This window comes from Microcaecilia unicolor, chromosome 1, assembly GCF_901765095.1.
Source record: "Microcaecilia unicolor chromosome 1, aMicUni1.1, whole genome shotgun sequence".
Taxonomy (NCBI): domain Eukaryota; kingdom Metazoa; phylum Chordata; class Amphibia; order Gymnophiona; family Siphonopidae; genus Microcaecilia; species Microcaecilia unicolor.
Window position 1 is genome coordinate 263,035,870 of NC_044031.1, and position 24,317 is coordinate 263,060,186.

General features: G+C 47.4%; 1 protein-coding gene across 5 annotated transcripts in view; it reads left to right on the forward strand.

Moving 5' to 3' along the window:
• The window catches only part of CNOT10 (CCR4-NOT transcription complex subunit 10), a 130,103-nt gene that overhangs the window by 67,615 nt on the left and 38,171 nt on the right, over positions 1-24,317 (forward strand). For 4 of the 5 annotated variants that reach the window (XM_030206031.1, XM_030206013.1, XM_030206046.1 and 1 more), the window contains one exon: positions 3,886-3,966. In XM_030206031.1, the coding sequence (XP_030061891.1) occupies positions 3,886-3,966 (81 nt within the window). The remainder of the gene's footprint in view (positions 1-3,885; positions 3,967-24,317) is intronic. The other variant, XM_030206038.1, reaches the window with a different exon arrangement.

Consider the following 24,317-nt stretch of genomic DNA (forward strand, 5'->3'; position numbering starts at 1 on the left):
AGGTGGTCAGATTGACTCTGCAAACACTCTTTCTTCTGGAGGCAGTGGTTTCATTCCCACCAAAGGAGTGGGGATAAGGCATTTACTCCATTTGTTTTGTGGTTGACAAAAAGGAGTCATGTTTCACCCAACCTGGATTTGAAACAGGTCAACGAGGCCTTGTGGTTTCTGAGGTTCTGGATGAAAACCTTGAGGTCTGTGACAATGGCCAAGCTACAGGGAGAATTTCTGACCTCCTTTAAATCTCACAGAGGCTTACTTGCATATCTGCATTTAGGTGGGCCACCAGAAGTACATTTCTGGGAGAACACTTTGTTTCAGGCACTACCATCTGGGCTGGCCATGGCAATGAAGATGTTGTCCAACTTGATAGTAGTGGTTTCTGCTGCATTCTGGAAGAAGGGGGTTTTAGTTCACCCCTATTAGATGATTGGCTGATTCAGCCATAAGTCCCACAAGTAGAGCAAGGTAGTGACAGCTCAGGTGACTCGTTTCCTACAGGAGATGAGATGGGCCATTAATTTTGCAGAGAGCAAACTAATTGAAGAGCTTATTTCCAAAACCCACTAAGTCCATATTAGTTGCATTGGTCTTGAAGGGCTTCCAAAAATCCTCTAATTCCATCTCATTCTCTAGAGTATTTTGATGCTTCGTTCAATATTCAGATGGAAGAAGGTATTTCTGACCAAGAAAATTAGTAATTAAAGTTGCAGATCTGAAACCTGCTGAAGGTGAATGGTCCCAGTTCTTGGGATATTCTCCAGATTCTGGGCTTGATGATAACAGTCTTGAATCTGGTGCCTTGAGCCAGGGCCCTTACGTGCTTATTGCAGAGATGTCTTATCCCAGTGGTCCATTCAATCCCTGGATGTTTGGATAAATTTTCCTCTCGGGGGGGGGGGGGGGGGGGAGGGAGTGAGGTCCAGTCTAACTTACTGGTTGAAAGAAGAGAACCTGTTAAATGGAGTGAATCTGGAGTCACTAGAATGGACTTGGTGACAACATGTGCATACTTGAATTCAACGTTGATGGTTTTCAAAGGAAGCAAAGAGCCCTTTGCTTGGCACTCTGGGCATTTCTTCCATTGGTACAGAACAAGATGGTTCAGATTTTGTCAAACAATATGACAGCAGTTGCATATTTCAGTTGTCAGGATGGCACTAGGAGTTGAAGTATGATGGAGTCAGTGAGTCTGCTTTTGCGCTGAAAGGAGAAGCTCATCATTCGTTATCTGCAGCACATGTGGCCAGAGTGGAAAATGTGCAAGAAGACTTCCTGAGCACAAACATGCTAGAGCCAAGAGAATGGCAGTTAGTGAATGCAGCTTTCAATTGTATCATTCAGCACTGGGGAATTGCAGTCTTGGACTCGATGGCAACTGGCAGGAATGCCAAGATAGCAGCGGTGGGGGACTGCTGCCACCCAGGAACACTGCAACGAGCCATCTGTACTCCAGGTAGGTTCTTAGGAGGTGTGGGCAGGAGGTTTGGGAGTGGAATTGGGAGAAGGTAGGGTTCTGGCAGGCTGTGGCTGTTGTATCTGGGGAGGGGGTTTTGTTTTGGGATTGGGATTCAATGGGGGGGGGGTGTTGGGAGGAGGATTGGCACTCATGAGGGAACGGAATGGAGTTTCTGGAACTGTTGGTGGGGAGTGTATAATTATGGTACAGCCAGAGACCCCCCCACTGGAATGGTGGAGGGCCCAGTCATAGAGCTCAGGCTATTACAGACCTTGGCCGAGTCAGAAATCTGATGGCTGACATAACTGGGAGCTTACTGGAAAAGTATGGCCTAGTTTGTAGCCCGGATTGAGGCCTAAATAAGCTAAATTAGGAAAAGTTAGGTCAATAGATATGGAAACAAAATGGAGGATTTCAGCACAAAATGGAAGCCGTATCTGTTACAAAGTGGAATTTTCTGTAATGTAAGTTAGAAAAACAAGTTGAGAAATGAGACTTTCCTGTGAGCAGGATTGTGGTCAGCCATGGTGTGAGAAAGGAAAGGTGTAGCTGGATGCAGGGTCTTGCTTAAGATTTGTGGTCAAGCGAGCTAAAGACAAAACCATGTTAGCAAGATAGAAGCTACTCATTAGCATGAGCCAATCAGTGACAACCATGACATTGGCATAGATCCAATCAGGTATATCTGCTGTCATATTATCCATATCCTGAGGGCACCTATAAAAATCAGAGTATTTCCTGGTTTAAGTTAGAGAGAAAAGGGTTGCCACTCTCTCTCTCCAAGGGAAACCAATGTGTCCAGCAGAATTGACAAATTACCTAATTGCTTTCCCTTGTAAAACCTCTAATTGGTAAGAGAAATTATAAAAGATTAGGAACTAATTAACACCTGTTTGCAGCTGGATTATTATATTCCTATAACTAATTGATTGTACGTGCCTGTTGTCAATCACTGATTTGACTTGTACCTTGGCAAATAAACTCCTCATTCCAAATGATGATTTGTGGACTTCACTTTATGATCAGAGGCTGTAAGTATAAATGCTTTTGCTGTATCAGGCTGTCTTTCACTGCATTGTATAACCTGTGACATAAATCCAGTTTGTCATAAGGCTGGTATCTTTTCCTTAGACCTAACGTCTCCCTTAGTGGCAATTCCTTTTAGAACTTCACAACTCCTTGATTACCCCAGTACTAGTGCTATTTAGAGATGGAGTCAGATTTAAGGTCACTCCAGCCTTCTTGGGGGGGGGGGGGGGGGGGGGGGGGCGGCTCTGGACCCCTAAATTTACAACAGGAGTGGATGGGGATGTGGACGGGGGGGGGGGGGGGGGTCAGTAGTATCTCAGAAACTCTCTTTGTGGGTGCGTTGGAGGGGGATTTGGACCTGTCTTGGGGGGGGGGGGGTATTAGTTTGGGGTGGTGTACCACCATGGCTTTTGGGTTTGTTGGAATTCTGGATGGAATGGGTATGGTAAATGCCCAGTACAGTACACGGTGAGCAGATGCTGGGCACACTCCCTAAATATTCTGCACAAGCTTTTGAACTTACTCTGTGTTTGCAACTAAGACACAGGGTAAGTGTAAACAGTTAGTGCTCCATGGACATCCTAGGTAACTGGTCTAATTCCTGAAATCTGATTTTGTGGACTTGGGGAGTATGCTGCCCATTCAAGGACCCCACTTGAATTTGGAGGTCCTGTAATGCCTCATGGTGATGTGAATCCCTTACACCGTAAAGTTAAGTTTGTGCCCCATAAGCAGGGTGAAACACAGCAGTGTTGGGTGGTGTTTTAATTTTATCAACCAATAATTTTTTTTTAAATGACATTCTTCTTCCAAAGTGCCTGCTTCCACAATTTCCTTACTTTGGGACTTAGCAGACTGCTTGCCTACCTGTTTTTGGGACCCACCTATTTTTAAGCCTGTCCACATCCCACCTAAACACACCCCCTTACGTTCTTCAGTATTAGATTTTCCAGTCTTGGGTTTGTAGAATCAGGATTAAGATGTCCATGCAATATGGACATCTGAAATCCAGTTTATGAACGTCTAAAACAAGAATGGAGCTTCCAAAATAATATACCAAAGCCATTTTCATAGTTATGTATATAGAGAAGAAGTTTTCTTGAGGGTTTAATGTTTAGTAAATACATATTAGTTTTTGATTGCATCTAGATCTTTGGCTGCATTTTGATCTTATTTCAGAATCAGCACTGTTGAATTTACTGTCTTGTAAAAGAGCTTTTAAGAAAAGTTAAAGATGAAGTTGTTTTTAAAAATGAAGAAAATCTAGAACTGTTATTTTGTTCTGCATGTTGCTTTTACTTGAGTATATTATTGTCATTGGTGTTTACTAAGTTGTATTTTTTGTGTTGAGAGTCATCATGTTTCTGCCTCTGTCTAATATTTTGTCTCTGTTCCAGCAGTAAAAGTCATGAAGGAGATAAATTCAGCTCCGCTCCACCTTCTTCTCCTTTGAGAAAGCAGGAGCTGGAAAATTTGAGGTAGGTTTGAGAACTATTTATATAGAGCAAGAATACAATTTTTAAATTGCTTTGTATTTTCTCTTACCTCTTTGAATATGTGGTTATTCATTCAAGCCAGGCCTTTTATCTCAAAGTTACTTTGCTTCAAAATAGAAGATGTTTCTCAAGAAAGAATATTGATGGGCAAAGCCTCCTCGATTGTGGAACTGTTCATCACAACTAAAGTGACAGCTGTCCATATTTTTTAAATTTAACCTGGCACTGCTGATTTCAGTTCATAGCTGCTTTGCCAAAAGCATTTAGTAAAGCATTTATCCTTTCAGGGGCAAAATCATTATGGGCCCTTTTACTGAAGCTTAGTGCACACTAAATGCTAAGGAGCCCATTTTATACCTATGGGTGTCTTGACATTGAGCTTGCACTACTTGTTATCGGCCACTAAGCTATAGTAGAAGGTCCCCTTAAATTGATAATTGAGAAGAAATACTTCATTAACAAGATACCAAACCATTTGTGAAAACGTTTCAGTATGAATTTAATTATTTTATTTATTCACGTTTTCATATACCACCTACATATTAATGAAAAGGTCCTCACAGCACTTCCAGAAGAGGTGCTGTGAGGACATCCAGGGCAGGACAAATCATCATTGGTAAGTTATTTGCTGGGAAATTGCTTTAAACTTGGGAAAGGTAGATCTATTTATTTCCTAGCACTTGATCTATCCCACAAGGTCCATATGTGGCTACTGCACGGTTTACAATAAAATTCAAATTCCAGGGAAAGACACAATGATGTCACACACTGCAGGTCAGCCAGAGGCCTCAGTAAAGAGATGAGTCTTAAGAAGATTCTTGAATTTGGGGTAAGAAGTGTCTCATAGAGCCGTAGGAAGAGAGATCCAAAGGGAGGGGGCTTGAGAAGCTGAAGGAGGATTCACAGAAGATGGTTAAGTGAATGGATGGGAGAAAGGGCACAATAAGGAGATTGGTACCTGAAGAAAAGAGAGGGCAAGCTGGGCTTCTCAGTGTCTTTATTTTTAAGGTACTCTACTTATTTAACAAATGAAACCGAGTCAGCATGGCTTCAGCCAAGGGAAGTTTCATCACCAATTTACTTTATTTCTTTGAAGGCATGAAGAAACATGTGGATAAAGGTGAGCCAGTTGATACAGTATATCTAAGCTTTTGACACAGTTTGTCTGAGAGAATTGGATAGGAGTCAATGTTTTGGTGCGGATTAGGAATTACTACTACTACAAATCATTTCTATAGCGCTACCAGTCGTATGCAGCGCTTCACAATTTAGAATTGGTTATTGCACAGAAAATAGAGGTTATGGTTAAAAGGCTATTTCTCTTAATGGAGGAGTGTGAATAGTGGAGTGCCACAGGGATCTGTACTGGGACTGGTGCTATTTAACTTGTTTATAAATGATCTGGAAATCGGAAAGATGAGTGAGGTGATTACCTTTACTGATGATACAAAGTTATTCAAGGTTATTAAAACACATGTGAACTGAAAAATTGCAGGAAGACCTTAGGAAATTGGAAGACTGGGCATCCAAATGACAGATGAAATTTAATGTGGACAAATGTAAAGTGATGCACATTGGGAAGAATAATCCAAATCATAGTTGCCTGATGCTAGGGTCCACCTTGGAGGTCAGCACCCAAGAAAAAAAATCTAGGTGTTGTCTTTAGCCCAGCGTGGCCTAAAAAGCAAACAGGATGCTAGAAATTTAGGAATGGATGGTAAATAAGACCAAGAATACTATAATGCGTCTGTATCGCTCCATGGTGCAACCTCACCATGTGTATTGCGTTCAGATCTGGTCTCTGTATATCATTAAAGATATACCGGAATTTGAAAAGGTTCAAAGAAGAGTGACCAAAATGATAAAGGAGATGGAACTCCTCTCATATGAGGAAAAGCTAAAGTGGTTAGAGCATGTGCTTTTCAACCAGTGTGCCACAGCTGCTCCCCAGGTGTGCCGTGGGAGTTGGGTCAACTTAATTTGTGCCAGAATGGAGTTTTCTTGTCTCTAGCAATCAGTGGCAGGCAACACCGATTCATACAGCCTGCTTGTACCAACTCCAGAGCCTTCTCTGATGTAATTTCCTGCTTCCACATAGGTGGGAAGCGTCAGAGAGAAGGCTCTGGGGTTGACATAAGCAGGCTGTATGAATTGCTGCTCACTACTGCTGACCACTAGAGACAAGAAAAGTTTTACAAGGTACATGGGGGGAGGGGATCAAGAGAGACAATTAGTGATGCCTGGTTGCTAGCTGGAGAGGGGACAGGAGGGAGAGATGCTTTACTATTTTTAGGGGAGTGGGGGAAAGAGAAGGTAAATCCTGGACTATTTGTGATTGTGGTGGGGGGAAAGAAGGTAAATGCTGGACTATTCGTGACAGTGGGGGGGGGGGTGATAGACTATGAGGGTGGGGGAATAGAAGGTAAATGCTGGATTATTTGGGGAGGAGAGAAGGTAAAAGGCTGGCCTATTTGTGGGGGTGCAGGTAGGGGTGGGAGGGGAAAAAGGCAAAATTCTGGACTGTGTGGGATGGAATTATGGGAGGGTAGAAGGTAAAAAGCTGGACCATGTTGGGTGGGGGGGTGGGATAGAAGGTAAAATGATGGACCATGTGTGGTGGTGGGGTGGACTAGAAGGCAAAATTCTGGATCATGTGTGGGGTGGAATTATGGGAGGGTAGAAGGTAAAAAGCTGGACCATGTGGGGGGGGGGGGGGGGGGTGTTGGGATAAGAAGGTAAAATGCTGGACCATGTGTTGGGGTGTGCCTTGATAATTTTAACACCGTGTAAGTGTACCATGAGATGAAATTATGTTACTTACGTTCTTATGTAATTATTAATTGTATCTTTACTCCGCTGTGGCGATAACCAGAGCGGAATACTGTAAGTCCCATTGAGCCTGCAAATAGGTGGGAAAATGTGGGATACAAATGCAATAAATACATAAAGAGGTTGAAAATATATGGGTTAGGACTCTTCAGCTTGGAATACGGATAGCTGAGGGGAGATATGTTTGAGGCCTACAAAATCCTGAGTGGTGCAGAACAGGTTAAAGTGATTTGACTTTATTTTATTTTTTACTCTTTCAAGAAGTACAAAATGAGGGAACACTCAATGAAATGACATGGAAATGCTTTTAAAACAAATAAGAGGAAATATTTTTTCACTCAACAAATAGTTAAGCTCTGGAACTCGTTGGAGGATGGAGTAGCAGCGGTTAGCATATCTGGTTTAAAAAAAAAAGTTTGTACAAGTTCCTGGAGGAAATGTCCATAGTCTGCTATTGAGATAAGCATGAGGAAGCCACTGCTTGCCCAAGGATTGGTAGCATGGAATGTTTGCTACTAATTTGGTTTCTATTAGGTACTTGTGACCTGGATTGGCCACTGTTGGAAGCAAGGTACTGGACTAGAAGGACCATTGATCTGAGTCAGTATGACTGTTCTTATATGAAATACTTCCTTATGATTAGACAGGGGATCAGCTTTTTATCCCACAGGATTCTTGTATAATGAATCCAATGGGATAAAAAGAGGTGGTGTTTCCAGTAATCATTCTTTACAACTTGTTTCTTACATAGTGTACAAAGTAGAAGGTGTGTTTTCACGTTTACTTATTTTTTAATTGGTTGAATAAAATAAGAGGATTTTCATACTGATTGGGCCTTTCTTCCTTTTCTGTGCCTCAAATCTATAAAAGTCTATTCTAATTTTCTACTTCAGCATTATGTTTGTCTTCTTCATCCTGTTGTCAAAAAGGAAGATTAACTTTTGCTCTCATCTTTGTTTTTTTGTAATAAACACCATTTTTAGTTAGCAACTAGTGGAAACTGGGTTTTTTTGGTGGGGGGTCACTGCACTAATAGCTCACCCACGTGCAGAAAAGTCAGTGTAATTGAAACTCATATGTCTACTTCTTATTGTTGCAAATGTGGCGTGGAAGAGTGGCTTAGTGGTTAGTGCATCGGTCTTGACATCCAGAGGTGGCAGGTTCAAATCTCACTGCTGCTCCTTGTGATCTTGGGCAAGTCACTTAACCCTCCTTTGCCTCAGGTACAAACTTAGATTGTGAGCCCTCCTGGGACAGGCCAGTACCCAGTGCACCAGAATGTAATGCACCTTGAGCTACTACTGAAAAAGGTGTGGGAAAATCCAAATAAATCCTTGTGTCATCTGCAAAAAAGACATGTTTTTCCTTCAAACCCTTCAGCAATGACATTGACAAATATATTCCTTGAGGAACACCACTATACGCCTTTCTTTCCTCTAAGCAAATTCCATTTACCGTTGTCGTCTGTTAGTCTCGGTCAGCCAGTTTCTAATCCAGTTCACCGCTTTGGGTCCTGCTTTAAGTATGGTAAGTTTATTAATAATCTCCTATGAAGAAATCCAGGTAGATTGCATCTAGCACATGACCTCAATCCAATACTTTAAGTCACCCACTTAAAGAAATCAAGAATATTTTTTAGGTGCACATTGATTGAAAACTTACTGCAGAATGCCTGAGTGTGTCCCGTGGTAAACCCTTTTAAGCTGTGGTAAGCGCACGCTATCACTTAATGCAGCTTAGTAAAAGGAACCCTTAGTAACTTGTGTCTTAGCCAATGGATATGCTCCTGTGATCTACAGCCTAATATCATTGCTAAAATCTGACATTGAGAACACTCAATTACAAGTAGTTTTGTATTGCCCAGTTTTATGAAATAATTTTTGATAGCTTTATTTTCATACTAGCTTTATTTGTTGTCTTTTGGACTAGATACAGGAATTAACTTTCTCAGGAGAGAAGCACCATGCACGTATTCAGAGTTGATGTGCCATATGGATGCGATGAAGGAAAGGAATGGCTGTGATGATAGAAAGTTTCTTGAGCAGCCTAGGGAAAATTAAAATGTTTAGCTCCTGGAAAGACAATTCTAAAGGAACCCCAGGAACTGTCATGAATTTACATGAGTTACTGCTGGACCAAGAGCGAGCTTGACAGCTGCCAGAAGGTCGCTGCACTAATAGCCCACCCACGTGCAGAAAAGTCAGTGTAATTGAAACTCAATATGTCTACTTCTTATTGAACCCCCTTTCTAGGGTATAAAGTATTCATTCTACATAATAGAATGTCTCAAGGATGAACCCAAGTAACAATAACACAAGGGCTCCATGTGCTGAGTAGCAGCTTTCCTGGCAGTGCTGTGAAGTAGAAAAATCCTGACACATTCTGTACGATTTAGAAGAAAAATGTAGGACTGTAATAGCTTTTCTAATGCTTACATCTTGGTATGTGGCTATTGTTTGAAGAGTTAGGAACATGTGGTTTGGATTTCTGTACAGTTGCAGCTCATTTCTGTTTTGTGAAAGGTAATGATTAAACAGGAGCGTTCGAGTACCTGAGACTGAGACTACAGGAAAAATCTGTTTTCCTTACAGTATCATTCAATAGCTTATCTATGTAAGTCCAAAGTCTGATGTTATTTTCATAACTATATAATGGTGATAGATCACAGATATAATGGGAAACCTTCCATTTGTTTGCATGCTTACCAAATGCTATACCTAAAGAAACAGAGCAGAGAATTTCTTTTAACATTTCTTGCAGTATTGAGTGCAACTTGAGAGTATTGGTATTAAGGACTCTGTTTAAATAGAAACATGACGTCAGATAAAGGCCATATGACCCATCCAGTCTGCCCATCCTCTGTAACCCCTAATTCTTCCTGTACCTAAGCGATCCCACATGCTTATCCCATGCCTTTTTAAATTCTGGAACAGTCCTCAACTCCACCACCTCCACCGGGAGGCTATTCCACGCTTCCACCACCCTTTCTGTGAAATAGTACTTCCTTAGGTTACTCCTAAGCCTATTTGCTCTTAACTTTGTCATATGCTCCCTCATTCCAGAGCTCTCCTTCATTTGAAAAAGGCTCTCTTCCTAAACATAAATGCCCTTGAGATATTTAAACGTTTCTATCATGTCTCCTCTCTCCCTCCTCTCTTCCAGCGTATGCATGTTGAGGTTCACAAGCCTGTCCCTATAATTTTTGCATTCAAGACCGCTTACTAATTTCGTAGCCACCCTCTGGACCGCCTCCACCCTGTTTATATCTTTCCGTAGGTGCGGTCTCCAGAACTGCACGCAGTACTCCAAATGGGGCCTCACTAGAGACTTATGCAATGGCATTATCACCTCCTTTTTCCTGCTGATCATGCCTCTCTTTATGCACCCAGGCATCCTCCTGGCTTTGACCGTCACTATTTCTACCTGTTTCTTTTATTTATTTAAGGTTCATTTGTATCCCACATTTTCCCACACATGCAGGCACAATGTGGCTTACAGAAAATTAGGAAAATTACAAATTAAGAAAATGCAGATAAAGTTGACAATGGAAAGACCAGGGAAGCAGAAGCTAACGGTGGGGAACTAAGCAGGGTGGGGGAGGATAAAGGGTATATTAATCAGCACAGTAATTAGGGGAGTACGTTTTAACAAAGAAATAAGTCTTTAGCATTTGTTTGAAGAGGGAGTGGTCCATTTGCATTTTGAGGTGCTGCTTAAGACCATTCCAGTATTTGGGACTCCAGTAGCGAAAAGAAGAGGTAAAAATCAACTTATATTTGACACCCTTGCAGTCCAGGAAGTGCAGTTGGAGATATGTCCGAGCTGCAGGCGTGGCATTCCTTGGTGGGCGATCAGTCAAGCTGAGCATATATTCCAGAGCATGGTCATAGATGATTTTATGGGTTAAAGAGCAGATTTTAAAAATAATACGTTCCTGTACAGGTGGCCAATGTAAGTTGTAGCGCAGAGGCTGTGCATGTGCAAATCGGTGTTTTCCCAGAATGTCTCGCGGCCGTGTTCTGGACAGTTTGGAATTTCCTCAATAAAGAGACCTTGCAGCCTGCATAAATCCCACTGCAATAATCTAGGTGGGATAGGACTAACCAATGCACAAGGCTATGTATGGAACAGCTCTCTGGTAAGGAAATACCTTATGCGCCGGAGCCGCCACATAGCATTAAACATTCTTCTAGAGACCAAATGTACATGGTTGTCTAACTGTAGGTGCATGTCCAGGTGCACTCCCAAAAGTCGCAGATTGCTGGAGATTGGAAGAACATAATCCTTAACGGGAAGTGTTGCATCGGTAATCTTGTTATGGGGGGACAAGAGTATGAGACGTTGTCTTATCCTTGTTTAGTTTAAACTGAAACACCTGTGCCCAGTGTTCAATAGTGGAGAAGCTAGCTTCAATAAGATTAGCGATTTTGGATAAGGTGGAATGAAAGGGGATGTAGATGGTAATATCATTGGCATAGATACGGATTTAGGCCCAGTTTTGCTAGAGCTGAGGCTAAGGGCATCAACATGACATTAAATAATGTTGGTGAAAGGGGTGAACCTTGGGGTACCCCGCAAGTGGCAGTCCATGGAGCAGAAGTGGCAGAATTCACTGTGACCTGGTAAGATCTGGATGTCAGGAAGCCCTTGAACCAGTGTAAAACAGACCCTCCTATGCCGAATGAGTCTAGTAGATGAAGTAGCAGGTCATGGTCCACCATATCGAAGGCACTTGACATGTCGAATCGAAGCAGTAATACCTTCCGTCCAATAGATAGCTCTTGTTTGAAATTTGATAAGAGGGTGACTAGTACTGTCTCTGTGCTATACTGAGCACGGAAACCTGACTGCGAGAGGTGAAGGATATCAAAGTGAGTCAGGAAATTATTGAGCTGAACGTTAACCATGCTCTCCATTAACTTGATAATCAGCGGTATAGAAGCCACTGGGCGGTAATTTGAGATAACATCAGATTTAATCTTAAGTTTCTTTGGAATGGGAGTGAGGAGAATGTTACATGGTCTGTGGGGAAAGTTCCAGAGCTTAACATATGGTTGAGAAGCTTTAAGGTCATCAGACACAGTCACCCCCAAATCCCGCTCTTCCTTCGTACACTGAAGCACTTCACCCCCTATACTGTATCGTTCCCTCGGACTTTTGCAACCCAAGTGCATGACCCTGAATTTTTTGGGATTAAACCTTAGTTGCCAAATATCGGTCCATTCCTCCAGCTTCGCTAGGTCCTTCCTCATGTCATTCACCCTCCAGGAGGTCCACCCTGTTGCAGAGTTTAGTATCATCCGCAAAGAGACAAACCTTACCAGAAAGCCCTTCCGCAATATCGCTCATGAAGACGTTAAAAAGAGCCGGCCTTAGGACCGATCCCTGCGATACTCCACTGACGACATCCTTTTCTTCAGAGCAAGCTCCATTTACCACTACCCTCTTGTCTTCCACCATTCAACCAATTTTTTTTTTTTTAATTTGTATGAAGTCTTTATTAATAGACAATATAGCAATCCAGTAAAGTATGACAAGATAAGCCTTAAGTCCTGGTACATAAAACTGAACAGAAATCAGAGAGAACATAGTGGAAAATACATCATGCAGTTAACAACGCATTGCTATGTCCATACTCCCTATCCCGGCTACTGAAAGAACTAAGAGACCTGATCAGCGAGGCCATAAAAACTTCAAGGTTTATAGAACTTTTATCAAAGGATAACAAGACCCTAACCCCTACCCCCCTCAATCCCCCCACCCTCCCAATCCGGACCTGCATCGTTAATTCTTATGCCTACTTCATTTGCGAGTATAGCGGAGATAAGCATCCCATGTTGAGCGCCACTTAGGCGTTAGGTTTCGTCTTTCAGCCATGAGCCGCTCCATCTCGCAAACATACCCCATCTTTCGGAGCCATATATCCAGCGGTGGGACCACTGGTAGTTTCCAAGAGGCTGCTATTACAATTCTAGCTGCACACGTGGCATAGCGCAAGAGAGCCTGTTGAGTGGGAGAAAATCCCGCCACTTTTGCCGAGAAAAGGAAAATGGTTGGATGCCAGGGAATCGTCCGACCCAGCCACATCTGCAGTCTACTTCGGACCATTTTCCAAAAGGCTCTAATCTTCCTGCAATGCCACCAGATATGACCCATGGATCCCCTGAGACCACAACCCCTCCAGCACAAGCCTGACAAGGCCGGGTAAATGCGCTGAAGGCGCTCCGGTGACATATACCACCGAAACAGTACTTTGATAGCATTTTCTTTGAAAGGTACATGAGACGACACCCCCGCCGCAGCCTGCTCCATTCTCTCCCATGCCGCCTCCTCTATTTCTATACCCAGCTCTCTCTGCCAGCTCTTCCTATGTATGGTATGACGAGGTATATACTGATTAAGAATGTGGTGCAATCGGGATATTAACCCACCTGTCATGGTCTGTCCCTCACAAAGTTTTTCTAAAGGAGAGTGTTCCCTCTGTATCACCTCCTGGACTGCCCGAGTCTTAAGGAAATGTGTCAATTGAAGATATGCGTATTCGTCAGTCCCCACTACCGGGAACCGCTCACGGGCCATCTGGTATGACATAAGGGACTCCCCTTCAAATAATTGACCCCATGTCTGCAAACCCCCCTCATACCACCTTGCAAATGGTCCTACTTCAGTTCCCGGGTAAAACAAAGGATTATGTGCTATCGAGGACAGACGAGACAGTGTACATTGACGCTTTGGAAAAAGACTATCCCAGTTGGTAAAGGTGACATATACAGAAGGACACAATCCCTCCCCCAAAGACCTAAGAGTACTCGGCATCCACATAAGCGCTTTCAAGGGCCGTGCACCCACTGTAGACTGTTCTATATGCACCCACTGCCTATCTGGGTAATCCTGATACCATTCCACCGCCGCATGTGCCTGCACTGCCCGATGGTACCGAGCCAAGTTGGGGACCCCAAGTCCTCCCCTGTTTTTCTCCTGATACAGAAAAGCTCTTGCTAGCCTAGGGCGTTTACCTGCCCAGATGAACCGCACAATACGGTCTTGCAGTGCCGCTAAAAATTTTCGGGGCATCTCTATTGGGAGGGCCTGGAACAGGTACAGCAGGCGCGGCAGGATATTCATCTTAATGGCGGCTATACGGCCAAACCATGAAAGTCCAATATCTCCCCAGCTCTCCATATCCTCAGCAAGCACCCGGGACAATCCCTTATAGTTTGCAGTAAAGAGTTCCGAAAGTTGAGCAGTGATATTCACTCCCAAGTAACGAAGACTCTGTGGGGCCCACCTAAAAGCATATAGCGATTTGACTTCATCCACAATTCCTACTGGGAGAGTCACATTTAAGGCTTCAGTTTTCGACATGTTTACTTTAAACCCTGAAACTGCAGAATACTCTTCAATGTCCCTCAAGAGCTCAGGGAAGGCAGTTAGTGGCCTAGGGACAAACAACAGCACATCATCTGCGAATAAGGACAACTTATGTTCTCTCCCCCCTATGGTTATGCCAGTGTACCCTGGGTTAGATCGGACCCTTGATGCAAACGGTTCCATAACCATGGCGAACAGTAGCGGAGAGAGAGGGCACCCCTGCCTGGTACCCCTATGTAGAGCAAACATATCAGAGTTACCTCCATTCACTCTAATACACGCTTTGGGTGAGCTATAAAACGCTTGTATCCACCCTCGAAACTGTGGCCCTATCCCAAATGTCTCCAAAACTTTATACATGTAGGGCCAGTGCACCCTATCGAAGGCTTTTTCAGCGTCCAGACTCAGGAGACACAGAGGCCTACCTAGTTTTTTAGCTAAATACATGATATCGAGTACTCTCCGCGTATTGTCTGTTGCCTTTCGGTGTGAAACAAAGCCCACCTGATCAGGATGTATTATTGCAGGGAGTAGCGGGCCCAACCTATTAGCCAAGACCTTAGCTAATATTTTGGCATCAGCATTCAAGACCGAGATAGGGCGATATGATCCACATTCCACATGATCTTTATTGGGCTTAGGTAGCACAGCTATCCATGCCTCCAGCATAGAGGGGGGAAGCGTCTCCCCCTTTCCAATTTGGTTAAACAACTCGGCTAGTAGTGGTGCTAATTCGGGGGCAAATTTCTTATAAAATTCGTTCGGGAGGCCGTCCAGCCCCGGGGATTTACAGGATGGCAAATGCTGGATTGCTCGCTGAATTTCAACCGAGGAAACAGGTTCCTCCAAAGTTGCTCTCTGTTGAAATGTCAAAGAGGCAAGATCACTCTCAGCTAAATATTCTGTAATGGCTTCCACAGAAGGGTTAAAATTCAGCAAAACGCCGCCGTACGGCCTCCGCTGTGTTCAGAATATCCCCCCGCTTCCCCCGGATATGTGTGACCGCCCGTAACACCTTTTCTCCGAGGACAAGCAGGCTGCTTGTTCTCACTGATGGGTGACGTCCTCGGCAGCCCCCTCCATCGGAAAGTTTACTAGCAAAGGCCTTTGCTAGTCCTCGCGCGCCCATGCGCACCGCGCATGCGCGGCCGTCTTCCCGCCCGAAACCGGCTCGAGCCGGCCAGTCTTCTTTCGTCCGCGCTCGGTACGGTCGTGTTACGCCGTTCGTGCCCCAGAGAGTCGACCTCGTGCGTCCTTTTCGACGTGTTTTTTCCTTGTTTTTCGTTGAAAAAGTTCGGGAAGCGCTCCGGAAGTGTTCCGGAAGACCCTTTCGGGTTTTCTGCCCTTCCCGTAATTTTCACAGCTTTTGCCCCGTAAGTTTTCTTTCGTTGTCAGGGTAGGCCTAGTTTGGCCTCGGTCGAGATTTTTCTCCCTTTAAATTTTGGTGCTTCAATTTTCGCCATTTCGGCCTTTGATTTCGCCGGCGTGATTTTTCCGCCCATGACATCGAAGCCTTCCAGCGGCTTCAAGAAGTGCACCCAGTGCGCCCGGGTAATCTCGCTCACTGATAGGCACTCTGCGTGTCTTCAGTGTCTAGGGGCCCAGCACCGCCCTCAGAACTGCAGTCTGTGTTCCCTGTTACAAAGGCGGACTCAGGTAGCGAGATTAGCCCAGTGGAACGTTTTGTTCTCGGGCTCTTCGTCGGCATCGGCACCGGAGGCATCGAGTGCATCGACGTCGTCAGCGTCCGGACCATCTTCCTTGGCTGCTGCTCCATCGACTGCATCGAGGCATAGGACCTCTGCATCGGCGCCGAGGCATCGGGCGACTGCATCGACGTCGGTGGTACCGAGACTTCGTCTGCTGATGTCGTCGGACGGAGGTGCATCGTCAGGAGTGCAGGTGAGGGCTGTCCATTCCCCTGCTGGTGGCGGTGAGCCTTCGGGTGGGTCTCCTCCTACCCTGAGGGCTCCTGCGGTACAGCCCCCCCGGGATCGACCCTCTTCGGTCTCGGCCCCGAGGAAGCGACGGATGGATTCTACGTCCTCCTCGTCGGTGCTGGGGAGCTCCGGTGACATGCTTCGGAAGAAGTCGAAGAAGCATCGACACCGGTCTCCTCCCCGTGTCGGCACCGAGAGCTCTGGGTCGCCGAGGGAGTCGGCACCCAGCAGGCATCGGCACAGAGAGGACCGCTCACCCTCTGTTCAGGAGGTGTCGATGCGCTCCACTCTGGACAGCCCGGAACAGCCTCCTCGCCCGGAACAGGTTCTGACGTCGACGCCTGCATCGACCTCTCAGCCTTTTTCTGCAGCCACTCTGAACGAGAGCCTCCGGGCCGTTCTCCCAGAGATTCTGGGAGAGCTGTTGCGCCCTACCCCTCCGGTACCGGCGGTGCTTGCGCCTCCGATACCGTCGAGCGTGGCGCCGGCTGGTCCATCGCCCAGGTTGAGGTCCCCGACGTCGGTACCGCGTGCGGTGCCGACCGCGGCCACCTCCCAGGAAGGCTCCCCGACTACGTCGGCGGAGGGAGCTTCGCCGATGCGGGCGAGGGAGTCTACCTCTCGACGCCCCCATCGTGGACGTGGCTCCACGGAGTCGAGCCGGGCGAGGTTGCAGACACAGGTCCGTGAACTTGTGTCTGACACCGAGGGTGAGGCCTCGTGGGAGGACGAAGAAGACCCCAGATATTTCTCTGACGAGGAGTCTGGGGGTCTTCCTTCTGATCCCACTCCCTCTCCTGAAAGGCAGCTTTCTCCTCCTGAGAGTCTGTCTTTCGCTTCCTTTGTCCGGGAGATGTCTACGGCCATCCCCTTCCCGGTGGTTGTGGAGGACGAGCCCAGGGCTGAAATGTTTGAGCTCCTGGACTATCCTTCTCCACCTAAGGAAGCGTCCACTGTTCCCTTGCACCATGTCCTGAAAAAGACATTGCTTGCGAACTGGACCAAGCCATTAAGTAATCCCCACATTCCCAAGAAGATCGAGTCCCAGTACCGGATCCATGGGGACCCAGAGCTGATGCGCACTCAGTTGCCTCATGACTCTGGAGTTGTGGATTTGGCCCTAAAGAAGGCTAAGAGTTCTAGGGAGCATGCTTCGGCGCCCCCGGGCAAAGACCCTAGAACCTTAGACTCCTTTGGGAGGAAGGCCTACCATTCTTCTATGCTCGTGGCCAAGATCCAGTCCTACCAGCTCTACACGAGCATACACATGCGGAACAATGTGCGGCAGTTGGCGGGCTTGGTTGATGCTCTTCCCCCTGAGCAAGCCAAGCCTTTTCAGGAGGTGGTCAGGCAGCTGAAGGCGTGCAGAAAATTCCTGGCCAGAGGAGTTTATGACACTTTTGATGTTGCGTCCAGGGCCGCTGCTCAAGGTGTGGTGATGCGCAGGCTCTCATGGCTGCGTGCCGCCGACCTGGAGAATAGAATCCAGCAGCGGATTGCGGACTCGCCTTGCCGTGCGGACAACATTTTTGGGGAAAAAGTCGAGCAGGTGGTAGAGTCTCTCCACCAGCGGGACACCGCATTCGACAAGTTCTCCCGCCGGCAGCCTTCAGCATCTACCTCTACAGGTAGAAGATTTTTCGGGGGAAGGAAGACTGGTCCCTATGCTTCTGGTAAGCGTAGGTACAATCCTCCTTCCCGACAGCCTGCGGCCCAGGCTAAGCCCCAGCGCGCTCGCTCTCGTCAGCAGCGTGCGACTCAGCAAGGCCCCGCGGCTCCCCAGCAAAAGCAAGGGGCGAGCTTTTGACTGGCTCCAGCAGAGCATAGCCGACATCCAAGTGTCAGTGCCGGGCGACCTGCCAGTCGGAGGGAGGTTGAAAGCTTTTCACCAAAGGTGGCCTCTCATAACCTCCGATCAGTGGGTTCTCCAAATAGTCCGGCAAGGATACACCCTCAATTTGGCCTCCAAACCTCCAAATTGTCCCCCGGGAGCTCAGTCTTACAGCTTCCAGCACAAGCAGGTACTTGCAGAGGAACTCTCCGCCCTTCTCAGCGCCAATGCGGTCGAGCCTGTGCCATCCGGGCAGGAAGGGCTGGGATTCTATTCCAGGTACTTCCTTGTGGAAAAGAAAACGGGGGATGCGTCCCATCCTAGACCTAAGGGCCCTGAACAAATATCTCGTAAAAGAAAAGTTCAGGATGCTTTCCCTGGGCACCCTCCTCCCCATGATTCAGCAAAACGATTGGCTATGCTCTCTGGACTTGAAGGATGCCTACACTCACATCCCGATACTGCCAGCTCACAGACAGTATCTGCGATTTCAGCTGGGCACACGCCACTTCCAGTACTGTGTGCTACCCTTTGGGCTCGCCTCTGCGCCCAGGGTGTTCACAAAGTGCTTGGCTGTAGTAGCAGCGGCACTTCGCAGGCTGGGGGTGCACGTGTTCCCATATCTCGACGATTGGCTGGTGAAGAACACATCCGAGGCAGGAGCCCTGCAGTCCATGCAGATGACTATTCGCCTCCTGGAGCTACTGGGGTTTGTGATAAATTATCCAAAGTCCCATCTTCTCCCAGTGCAGAGACTCGAATTCATAGGAGCTCTGCTGGATTCTCGGACGGCTCGCGCCTATCTCCCAGAGACGAGAGCCACCAACTTGTTGTCCCTCGTCTCGCGGGTGCGAGCGTCCCAGCAGATCACAGCTCGGCAGATGTTGAGATTGCTGGGCCACATGGCCTCCACAGTTCATGTGACGCCCATGGCCCGTCTTCACATGAGATCTGCTCAATGGACCCTAGCCTCCCAGTGGTATCAGGCCGCTGGGGGTCTAGAGGACGTGATCCACCTGTCCACGAGTTTTCTCAAATCCCTATATTGGTGGACGATTTGCTCCAATTTGACTCTGGGACGTCCCTTCCAAATTCCTCAGCCACAAAAGGTGCTGACCACGGATGCGTCCCTCCTGGGATGGGGAGCTCATGTCGATGGGCTTCACACCCAAGGAAGCTGGTCCCTCCAGGAACGCGATCTGCAGATCAATCTCCTGGAGTTACGAGCGATCTGGAACGCTCTGAAGGCTTTCAGAGATCGGCTGTCCCACCAAATTATCCAAATTCAGACAGACAACCAGGTTGCCATGTACTATGTCAACAAGCAGGGGGGCACCGGATCTCGCCCCCTGTGTCAGGAAGCCGTCAGCATGTGGCTCTGGGCTCGCCGTCACGGCATGGGGCTCCAAGCCACATATCTGGCAGGCGTAAACAACAGTCTGGCCGACAGGTTGAGCAGGATTATGCAACCTCACGAGTGGTCGCTCAATTCCCGTGTGGTACGACAGATCTTCCAGGTGTGGGGCACCCCCTTGGTAGATCTCTTCGCATCTCGAGTGAACCACAAAGTCCCTCAGTTCTGTTCCAGGCTTCAGGCCCACGGCAGACTGGCATCGGATGCCTTCCTCCTGGACTGGGGGGAGGGCCTGCTGTATGCTTATCCTCCCATACCTCTGGTGGGGAAGACTTTGTTGAAACTCAAGCAAGACCGAGGCACCATGATTCTGATTGCTCCTTTTTGGCCGCGTCAGATCTGGTTCCCTCTTCTTCTGGAGTTGTCCTCCGAAGAACCGTGGAGATTGGAGTGTTTTCCGACCCTCATCACACAGGACGAAGGGGCACTTCTGCATCCCAGCCTCCAGTCGCTGGCTCTTACGGCCTGGATGTTGAGGGCGTAGACTTTGCCTCTTTGGGTCTGTCCGAGGGTGTCTCCCGCATCTTGCTTGCTTCCAGGAAAGATTCCACTAAGAGAAGTTACTTCTTCCATTGGAGGAGGTTTGCCGTCTGGTGTGACAGCAAGGCCCTAGATCCTCGCTCTTGTCCTACACAGACCCTGCTTGAATACCTTCTGCACTTGTCTGAGTCTGGTCTCAAGACCAACTCTGTAAGGGTTCACCTTAGTGCAATCAGTGCTTACCATTACCATGTGGAAGGTAAGCCGATCTCAGGACAGCCTTTAGTTGTTCGCTTCATGAGAGGCTTGCTTTTGTCAAAGCCCCCTGTCAAGCCTCCTACAGTGTCATGGGATCTCAATGTCGTTCTCACCCAGCTGATGAAACCTCCTTTTGAGCCACTGAACTCCTGCCATCTGAAGTACTTGACCTGGAAGGTCATTTTCTTGGTGGCAGTTACTTCAGCTCGTAGAGTCAGTGAGCTTCAGGCCCTGGTAGCCCAGGCCCCTTACACCAAATTTCATCATAACAGAGTAGTCCTCCGCACTCACCCTAAGTTCTTGCCAAAGGTTGTGTCGGAGTTCCATCTGAACCAGTCAATTGTCTTGCCAACATTCTTTCCCCGTCCTCATTCCTGCCCTGCTGAACGTCAGCTGCACACATTGGACTGCAAGAGAGCATTGGCCTTCTACCTGGAGCGGACACAGCCCCACAGACAGTCCGCCCAATTGTTTGTTTCTTTTGATCCCAATAGGAGGGGAGTGGCTGTAGGGAAACGCACCATATCCAATTGGCTAGCAGATTGCATTTCCTTCACTTACGCCCAGGCGGGGCTGGCTCTTGAGGGTCATGTCACGGCTCATAATGTTAGAGCCATGGCTGCGTCGGTAGCCCACTTGAAGTCAGCCTCCATTGAAGAAATTTGCAAAGCTGCGACGTGGTCATCTGTCCACACATTCACATCTCATTACTGCCTGCAGCAGGATACCCGACGCGACAGTCGGTTCGGGCAGTCAGTTCTTCAGAACCTGTTTGGGCTTTAGGATCCAACTCCACCCCCCAAGGGCCCTGTTTGTTCTGTTCCAGGCTACACTCTCAGTTAGTTGGTAAATTTTTTAGGTCAATCTCAGTTATGTCCTCGCCGTTGCGAGGCCCAATTGACCATGGTTGTTGTTTTGAGTGAGCCTGGGGGCTAGGGATACCCCATCAGTGAGAACAAGCAGCCTGCTTGTCCTCGGAGAAAGCGAATGCCACATACCTGTAGAAGGTATTCTCCGAGGACAGCAGGCTGATTGTTCTCACAAACCCGCCCGCCTCCCCTTTGGAGTTGAGTCTTCCCTTGAAGTGTATTGTCTTGCTACATACTGGACTGGCCGGCTCGAGCCGGTTTCGGGCGGGAAGACGGCCGCGCATGCGCGGTGCGCATGGGCGCGCGAGGACTAGCAAAGGCCTTTGCTAGTAAACTTTCCGATGGAGGGGGCTGCCGAGGACGTCACCCATCAGTGAGAACAATCAGCCTGCTGTCCTCGGAGAATACCTTCTACAGGTATGTAGCATTCGCTTTGCTTGCGCAAACGTATGGCCAAGATTCTGCCTGCTTTGTTAGTAAATTCATACGCCCGGGCCGTCATTTTGGATTGAAGCTGGCATAAGTGGTCTGAGTAAATAGAGTCTAACTGAAGTCGCTGATTACGCAGTTCCTCCAGAGTGGCCTGGGACCCACTTGCCTTATGTCTCGCCTCTAGCGCCCTAATCTTTTCCAAACATTGTGCCAGTTGTTTCCTGCGTATCCTTGCACGTTGGCTGACTATCTTTAAAAAGTAGCCCCTGGACACCGCCTTCATTGTATCCCACACAATACTAAGGGAGGGTCCCGACTCTTTGTTCAATTCCAAGTATTCTTTCAACACCCTCCTATAGCCCTCCACTACCTCCCCCTCTTGCAACACACTAGCATTCAGTGCCCATCTCTGATCTTTAACCTCCACCTTAATAGAAGGTAACGTCACCCAGATAGGCGCATGATCAGAAATCGTCACATTCCCAATGCCTGCCCTCGGACCCCTCTCTGTGAGCGCTACGTCAAGGAAGATATAGTCAATACGGGAGTAAGACGTATGTACTGAAGAGAAGTAAGTGTAGTCCCTCACATGTGGATAACTAAGCCTCCATATATCCAGGGTTCCCAAAGAAAGGGCCAGCGATCCTAGGGCCAAAGAGTCCCTATTCCCCGCAGACTGGGCAGCTCCAGACCGATCTAATACCGGATCCATGACCCCATTAAAGTCACCCCCCAGAATCAGAGAGCCCCGGGCGAATGTGGCTAGAAGATTCTTCACCTTAGTGTAAAATGCCCCTTGGTGTTCATTAGGTGCGTATATTGAAGCTAAAGTTATATCCACCTGATCTATGTTTATGTGCAGAAACAAAAAACGCCCCCCAGGGTCCCGTTTAATTTTAACTATTTGGGCAGGTACCTGTTTGTGAATCAACACCGCCACCCCCCTTTTCCTAGAACCATCCACAGATGAGGCAAAAAAAACCTTAGAGTATTGTGGTTGGTATAGGAGTCTCTCATCCCGCTGGCGGAGGTGCGTCTCCTGCAACAGTACTATATGGGGCTTCAAATGCTGGAGCTCTTTAAATAGTTTTTGCCGTTTTTGAGGTATGTTCAAGCCTTTTACATTATATGATAAAACCTTTATATCTGCACTCATGGCTGACATCTAAGACCAGACGGACCTTCCAACATGGCCCGCTGAATGCTTCTACGTTCTTCAACTCTCACTTTATGCAAGTCCGGACCTCCCCCCCTCCCCCCCCACATCCGTACACCAGTCAGGGAAACAAGTCCCCTAAATGGGAAAAAAAAGGAAGAGAAAATAACCCACAACATGCCAGGCACCCCACCTCCCCCCCCCCCCCCCCCCCCATCCCATCAGCCACCTCCCAATTACCATCAGGTCCCCATACCATTTAAACATTTCCATTTTGAACAGCTTTCATACAAACCCCATTTGTTTCCCGTTTCTTCATGCCACTTTACACATTACCCACCCGCCACAACACATTAATCTCCCTCACATCTTAAGGTCCCCTCTAGTTTAAGTTCTCCCCCTCAGCTAAACAAATGTACATTCGGATCCCAAGTTAGGACCTCCTCTAAACTTTTAGAGGCAAAGGAGAGAGGAGAGAGAGAGAAACCTCTAGGCTTAATAGCAACAGTCATTTATACCACACCATTTCACCTCTTGTCCGTCTCACCCTCTTATTTGCAAAGTCAAGCTCTACAAGTCCCAAATGAGTTACTTCACCAAAGTTCAGGTTCCTTCTGCTGCAGCCTGCCGCTTAGAGTTGCTCTTTTTGTTGGGTTCAGGGATCCGTTGCCACTTTTGCAGTCTCGCTTTAGTGGCGGGTGCCACCGCTCCCGGAGGTGTGCCTGAATTCACCAGCCCCGCCGCATGCAGGGACGCCCAGGCGTCTGGCAGTGAGCAGGCTCTATGCTTAGCCCCTTTGATTGTAAAGATCACCGAAAAGGGGAAGCCCCATCTATATGCAATACGTTCCTTTATGAGAACGTCCAGTGCGGGCTTCAACAACCTTCTCTGTTGCAAAGTGAACTGGGACAAATCTTGATAAACAGAGACCTTTGCTCCGCCAAATTCCAAGTTCTGTGTTTTCCGAGCACAACTTAGTATCTGCTCCTTAACTTCAAACTTATGGAACCGAACAATGATGTCTCGCACTTTATTATCTTGTCGCGGGCCCAGGGCTCTGTGCGCTCTGTCCAACTCAATGGAAGCTGCATCGGCCTCCTCGTCACCCAGCAATGAGGCACATAAGGTATGCACAATTCGAGAAACATCCTCCGTATCTCCTCCCTCAGGGACTCCTCGAAAGCGGAGATTATTTCTCCTGCCCCTGTTTTCAAGATCGTCAATTTTGTAGGTTAGTTCCTGGGTTTTACGGTCAATTTCTTGTATTTTTGCCTCGTGTGAAACCAGGGATTCCGCATGCTCTTCCAGTCTTACTTCCACATCCTCCACTCTGCCACCCAGTTCTTTTAAATCAGAGCTCAGCACATCCATTCGTTCCAATATTTCATCTTTTGATTTTTGAATGTTTTCTTGAATGCCGGTTAGAATCTGCCGAAGTTCAGCCGAGACTCCCTTTTTTGCCGGTGGCTTGCGTGATTCTGCCAACGAAAGCGCCGAATCTGAGTCTGATGGTGAGCCCGGCGCCATTACCTCGTGGCGCTTTGAGGCCCGACTGGAACCGCCGCCTGCAGGCTTCTCCGGTTCTTTAATTCGCGACGACTGTGTTTTGCTCATGTCGGGTGGTTGTCAGAGTCCGTGGGAACGTGCTATTCGCCGTTCAAAACACCCGATGGCCGCTTTTTATTGCTTATTATGGCCTCGTGGATCGGGAGCTATCGAGCTAAGCTGCCATCAGCAGCGGTGACGTCACTTC